The sequence below is a fragment of the Natrix helvetica genome, assembly GCF_964273705.1.
Source record: "Natrix helvetica genome assembly, chromosome: 3".
Classification (NCBI taxonomy): Eukaryota; Metazoa; Chordata; class Lepidosauria; order Squamata; family Natricidae; genus Natrix; species Natrix helvetica.
The window spans coordinates 121,187,233-121,194,138 of NC_138549.1; the positions used below are offsets into that span (position 1 = coordinate 121,187,233).

Here is a 6,906-nt window from a genome sequence, read left to right on the forward strand (position 1 = left end):
TAAAAATAGAAAAAAGGAAAATAAAAAGTCAAAATAATAAAACCTGGGGGAAAATCCTAATAACAACTAAATATCAACACATAAAATACTCTAAAATTACTATTGGAGAACCCAGCCTATTTGCTCAAAGCTGAGTGTTCCCCAAAACTCGTCCTATCGGGCGGACTGAGTTTTTAAAACTGAGCCAGAAGAGGCAAAGGAGGCGTGGCCAGAGGGGGAAAAATCTACTCAGTCCATGGGCAAACAGGCTGTGTTAACCCATCCTTGGACTCTCCAAGCAGCGCTATGGAGAATTCAGTTTACTCAGATGCATTTCTGCTAAAACCTATGGGGACTTTATTTTTCATTTTTTTTAAACTGGTTGAAAAACTGAATATTTTAGAAAATTGAGAAATATGTTTATGCAAGTAAGTAATCCAAATAAATACAGAAAACAGCCAGCCAACATTAGGTGAAATCTGTATACTATGAATATATTTGAAAAGCATTTCATTATGTGACACTTTGCTTAGGCAGTTTTTTTTTTTAGAGCATAATGTGGAAATCTTGCATATGCTTTTAAAAATACCAAGTCTCATTTCACCATTTAACTGTTTCAATCTTGAATAATTCAAGAATTATTCCATTACTTGCAATTTTTAATTTCAGTGCCATATTTCTGCAAGGTGGCTCTATTTCCACCTTATGGCCATTAGGAACCCCTTCAATCATTTCACTAGTCAGCTTAGAGTACTTGTGGAATAGGACTGCCCCCTTTAGTCTAACTAAGATGGTGCAGTATCAACATATGTACAATACAAAGCAGGAAAAGAGCAAAGGGTTTGTTTTATCAGTCCAAAAATATTCATTTCATGCGAACACATACTTTTTGAACAATGATCATCATCAAAGTAGTTATCTATACATCCTGCATTTTATTTTCCCCTAACTTTACTTACATTTTTCTTAATTCTTCATGACGATTCAATTTAGAGTTGAATTTGTATGTGTGTCTGCCATTAGCATATTCCATCTATCCGATGAATTATGTGGAGACTGCAAAAGTCTTTGCTGTCATAAATTTATGAAAGCAGAGGCAAGTCTACATAAAGATCAAATATTAATGCAAACCGATGCATTATAGGTGACTTGCTAACTTCTGACACCAAAAAGTGCCATTAGGGATTGACTAAATAAACTACACTTAGATGGACTTTTAAAAAGTAACAGCCAAATGTGTAATTTGCTACGTCACTAATAAACTGAGTTTTAGGCTGTGTTAAACCAATCATTATCAAAAATATGCACAGTTTTCTCAGCATTTTTCAGATTCCTACTATTATTTGTTTTGTACCGAAGTACAAATTTGTACTGAAATACTATCACATAATTTTTTTAGGTGGTAAGACTATGGAAATCTGAAAGAAATAGAGCTAAACGATATTATGAAGATAGACACAGAATGGATATGTACAAATATGTATTTTATTTGCAGCACTGAACTATTAATCATGGTAAAAACAAGAAGGAAATGTAATTAGTAAAACACACTTTATTCAAACAATGTATCAAGTTTTCATGTCCTTGACTTTGAGGGATATAAAATGAGACCAAGAGTTAAATTACCACCAGTATAAAATGATTTGGTCCTAAATTTTATATTTTATAAATGATACTTTATATCATTACATAATAAACAAATGGTAACAAATCAACTCCCTATTTCTACTTCGAACATTCTAATCTTACTTCCAGAGGCATGTGGACCCTGCACTAGGTTAACAGGTAGTTATGATGACTTGTAAAATACTATATGTTGCCTGTTTACTTCTGGGCATTTAAATTTTTATGTTTATTTATGCATGTGATTTGCTACATTCCAAATGAAGCATAAATGGAAGACACGAATTATGCTATCAACAACATTTATCACACCTTGATGGCATTTATCCATTACAAATAGTTCAGGAACCACTTGATTATTTAGCTTTAATAAAAAGGTGAATCCTGAAGGTAATTTTTACTTTGCAAGTAGCTGGCAGGTATGTCTTGGCACAGAGCAGGTCTGGTTTGTTTTCTTTTTTGAAGAGTCTACATGTAATAATTTTGTGATTTCAGTCTATCCAGATGGAAAAACTTTCAAAAGCTTTACATCATCCACTGGACGATCTTGCGCATTCGTTTCCACCATACCCACTCTGTTGACTATCCCAATCCCCTGGCAAACACGACCAAAGATAGTGTGCTTGCCGTCAAGCCACTGGGTTGGTGCTAGCGTAATAAAGAACTGGCTTCCATTTGTATCTGGACCTGCATTTGCCATAGCAAGGATTCCGGCACCTTAAAGAGGAAAAAAAAATACTAGTTTGTAATTTCTAAGTTACCTTTATCAAATATGCAAACAAAATAAATGGTAGCATTTGCACCCTGCTGGATCTTGATGGCACATCACTCCTTCACTGGTTATCAAAATTCATAGTCAAATCAATATAATTTTTGTACTGAGATTATAGGACTGCTCACGCATTCCAGATGCCTCTTACACTTATACCAACTATTAAAATATGGATTTAAGCTCAGGAGATGTTAAGGAGACATTAGTACCTAAACGGATATCTTTCTGTGAGCTACTGAACGTAACTAGGAAAAGGCACAACTTCATTAAGATGCCACTGAAAGGTACAACACATACGCCTGTTCTGGATCTAAAGTACATTTCCCACTTCTTAGATACCTGCACATCTCTATTGACTAATAACTGGCATCCACAAGCCTTTGTAATACTAGATGTCTTTTGCAGCACTTTCTGGAATGTGCTATGTGTTATTCTCACCACTTTTAGGGTATCTCTGTAACTAAAAATTTTCTGGTCTCATCCCCTAAGCCTAGACTTAAAAGTTGAAAAGATTGTTATCAGTCATCTGGTCCATGAAACACTGGGATTAAGTTTTTCACAAAACTGAGTGATGCTTAAAGGGATGCAACTTCTTCTCTTGCTTGAAGAGGTAGGAGGAGGGCACTGCATATCTATAGTGGTAGGTAAAGGCTGAGCTGGTCATTACCCACAGCAAATGACAACTGTTCAATTTTGGTCAAACTTAACAGGACCAAATTAGTATGTAGATGAGTTGGACCTGATTACATTAGCACTTTGATGAAAACTCTTGGCTGTGAACTAGACTGGGAAATTGAAAAAAAAACAAAAAACCAGAAGACATTAATAAACTACTTTTGTAATTTACAAAAAAAAATGTCCATACAGACACTAGTGGTTCAATGCTTCTCATAACAGTTTTTACCTTTTCATCCCTTCCAGGCAGATAATTATTTTGGAGCACTGCATTTCCCTCCCTGGATCAGGCAGCTGTTCCAGACATTCATGCCTTTGTCACTTCATGGCTCAATTACTGCAATGTGGTCTACCCGGGGTTGTCCTTGAAGACCATTTAGGAACTTCAACTGGTACATAATGTAGAAGTGCAAATAATGATGGGCTTGTCTTGACATGCCCATACTACACACACTGAGCTAGTGGCCAGGTGTGATTCAAAGTGTAATAAAACAACGTGGCATATGGCTGGGTTATCTGAAGGACCGATTATCTACAAAAGTTTCTTCCCAGCCTATATAATCCAACATATTAAACAGTATCAAGATTCCAGGAAATGTACAGTAAGTTCTCTTAGTGGTAACCCTTTGGAATGAGATTTTCTCAAGAAAGGCATTCTGAAAGGCTTTGAAAACCTGGCTATTTTCCCAGGCCTTGGGGTAGGTTGGCTGGACTTGTGCATTATCTGGATTGCCATCTGTAACTATTTTTAATATTTATCCTTTACTGTATTATTATTATTTTATTTTGTGAGCTACCCAGAGTTAGTTCAAGTCAAGCAAAATAAAAACATTTTAAAAAATAAGCATCATTTTAAGAGAAATTATAATAAAAACCTATTAATTCAATTTGAGCACAACCGCTATAAATTTGGCCATCAGTAACTAATTGGGGGATAATAATGTCAGATGTGCCTTTAAAGTACAATCTTACCCAACTATTTGACTTCAGCTAAGAAGCATTTATCTAGAGCAGGGGTGTCAAACTCACATCGTCACGGTATCATCACATGACGTATCGGGACTTCCCTCCCCCTTTGTTAAACTGGGCGGGGCCGTGGCTAGCACGTGATGCATCTAAAGCCCTTACAGCCTTTACCTACCACTGTAGATATTAGTTTGACAGCCCTTATCTAGAGCATATAAATTCTTTTAAATGATTACCTACCTGTAAACTTCAGTTCTGGGTGGAGTTCATCTTCAAACTGCTTGCCGTAGATAGATGCTCCTCCTCTTCCTATCACAATAATAAGACTACATTAATCTGGAAAGTCTACATAGAAAATGCTTCTTGAAAATTTGTGTTTCTAGGATACCTAGATTTAATGAGACTGGAGAAATTTAGGGAAAAGCTGAAATGGACAAACTGGCCATCGTAATAACACATTTATATTACGCATTAGATTTTATCAGCATTTATTAACACAATATCTAATAAATGTATTTTGAATGTGTTCTTACCAGTTCCTGTTGGATCACCTCCCTGTATCATGAAATCTTTGATTATCCTATGAAACTTGGTGCCATTGTAATAGCCTCGTCTGGAGAGCTCAGCAAAATTTTTGCAAGTTTTGGGTGCATGCTTCCAGTATAGCTCCAAAACCATGAGTCCCATGCTGCAAAATAGAATTCTCATGCTTTTAAATAAAATATTAAGATGAAAAAGCACAACATTATATAATATGACACCTTCATATTTCACATTTGAAGCAGCAGAATAGAAAAGCTTCTGATGCTTTTGAACGTTGGCATTGGAGAAGAGTCCTGAGAACGCCATGGATAGTCAAGAAAACAAACAAATGCATGACCCAGTGTTCTCACTCAGGGCACTCATTATCCTATTCAGACATACAGGTGAAACTCAAAAAATTAGAATATCGTGCAAAAGTTCATTTATTTCAGTAATGCAACTTAAAAGGTGAAACTGATATATGAGATAAGACTCATTAAATGCAAAGCAAGATAGTTCAAGACGCGATTTATCATAATTGTGATGATTATGGCATACAGCTCATAAAACCCCCAAATCCACCATCTCAGAAAATTAGAATATTACATGCAATCAATAAAACAAGGATTGTACATAGAACAATATCGGACCTCTGAAAAGTATAAGCATGCATATGTACTCAGTACTTGGTTTGAGCCCCTTTTGCAGCAATTACTGCCTCAATGCGGCATGGCATGGAAGCTATTGGCCTGTGGCACTGCTGAGGTGTTATGGAAGACCAGGATGCTTCAATAGCGGCCTCCAGCTCTTCTGCATTGTTCGGTCTCATGTCTCTCATCTTTCTCTTGGCAATGCCCCATAGAATCTCTATGGGGTTCAGGTCAGGCGAGTTTGCTGGCCAATCAAGCACAGTAATCCCACGGTCATTGAACCAGGTTTTGGTGCTTTTGGCAGTGTGGGCAGCTGGAAAATGAAGTCAGTCTGCGGAAGGAAGCATGAAGTGCTCCAAAATCTCCTGGTAGACGGCTGCATTGACCATGGTCTTAATGAAGCACAGTGGTCCAAAGTCCTGTTGTTCCTTGGTCCAAAGTCTTCTTTTCTGATGAGAGTAACTTTTGCCAAAAGCACCAAAAACTGGTTCAATGACCGTGGGATTACTGTGCTTGATCGGCCTCTCCATTCTTCCTCCATACTCTGGGTCCTTGGTTTCCAAATGAGATGCAAAAGTTGCTCTCATCAGAAAAGAGGACTTTGGACCACTGAGCAACAGGATTTGGACCACTGTGCTTCATTAAGACCAGGGTCACCTGTATTATGTGAAGACTTAACTCATTGGTTGTAATAATAGGAAAGATAGCAAGTAAACAGTAGGATAACCAGCAGTAAGGAGGATGGACTCAATGACAGTGGTGATGAGTGCCCATTGGGGACAGATCGTCATGGGCAAATTTTAACTTTTAAGATAGAATACCTTATGCCACCAGACTTGAAATTTTAGACTTAGATAACCTTTAACTATGTTCTGACCAAAGTATAGTACACAAAATTATCCTACCAGTCAACAACTACTTCAACTTCAACCACAATAATACACAGGCAAACAATAGATACAAACTCAAAGTAAACCGCTCCAAACTCGATTGCAAAAAATATGACTTTAGCAAGAGTGGTCAATACCTGGAAGGCTCTACCTGACTCTGTTCTTAGTTCCTCAAACCCCCACAGCTTTAACCTTAAACTGTCCACCGTGGACCTCACACATTTCCTGAGATGTCTGTAAGGGGGGTCTGCACCAGCGTGCCTAACGTCCCTGTCCTACTGTCCCCATTGATTATTTTACTCATTTCGTGTGCTCATGTCCATGCTTATACTTATTTGTAATCATCTATTTATACTCTTTTCATAAGCTCATGTCCATGTTTATACTTATACCTATTACCTATACATGTTTTGACTGACTGACTGACTGACTAACTAAACTAACCAACTAAAAAAGACATGTGGACCTCAATTCTCAGAATTCCTCAGTCAGAAATGCTGGGATATCAGCACCTCTCAACTCTTTCCAAAAACAGCTTTTAGGAAACCTAACCGGAATCGGTCTATCAGACTGCAATGGTTCCCCGCAGAAGTTTCCCACGAGCTTTTCTTTAGTTCGCGCTTAGACCAAACCTGGCACCTTCCCTCGATCGTGCTACCCAACCCTTTCTCACACCTACGTGGTTTCCATTGAAACAGTCGGCGGCTGCCAAGTATCCGGAGGCACCGCAGCCATGCTTCCTTCGTCTGCCGCTGGGGGAATCAAATTCCCGCGCCACACGTCCGGTGTCACCGACTATGTCTTCCCCTCGCAAGAGAACGTCGAAAAG

At 38.0% G+C, this 6,906-nt stretch overlaps 1 protein-coding gene across 1 annotated transcript; it reads right to left on the reverse strand.

Annotated features, from left to right (window-relative positions):
- Positions 1-535: 535 nt before the first annotated feature.
- Positions 536-6,903, reverse strand: PPIL1 (peptidylprolyl isomerase like 1). The gene is made up of 4 exons (XM_081946672.1): positions 6,757-6,903; positions 4,549-4,703; positions 4,256-4,324; positions 536-2,319 (listed from the first exon to the last, which is right to left on the reverse strand). Exons 1-4 carry the CDS (start codon positions 6,810-6,812, stop codon positions 2,099-2,101), a joined length of 501 nt encoding a protein of 166 aa, XP_081802798.1. The 5' UTR covers positions 6,813-6,903; the 3' UTR covers positions 536-2,098.
- Positions 6,904-6,906: the final 3 nt, after the last annotated feature.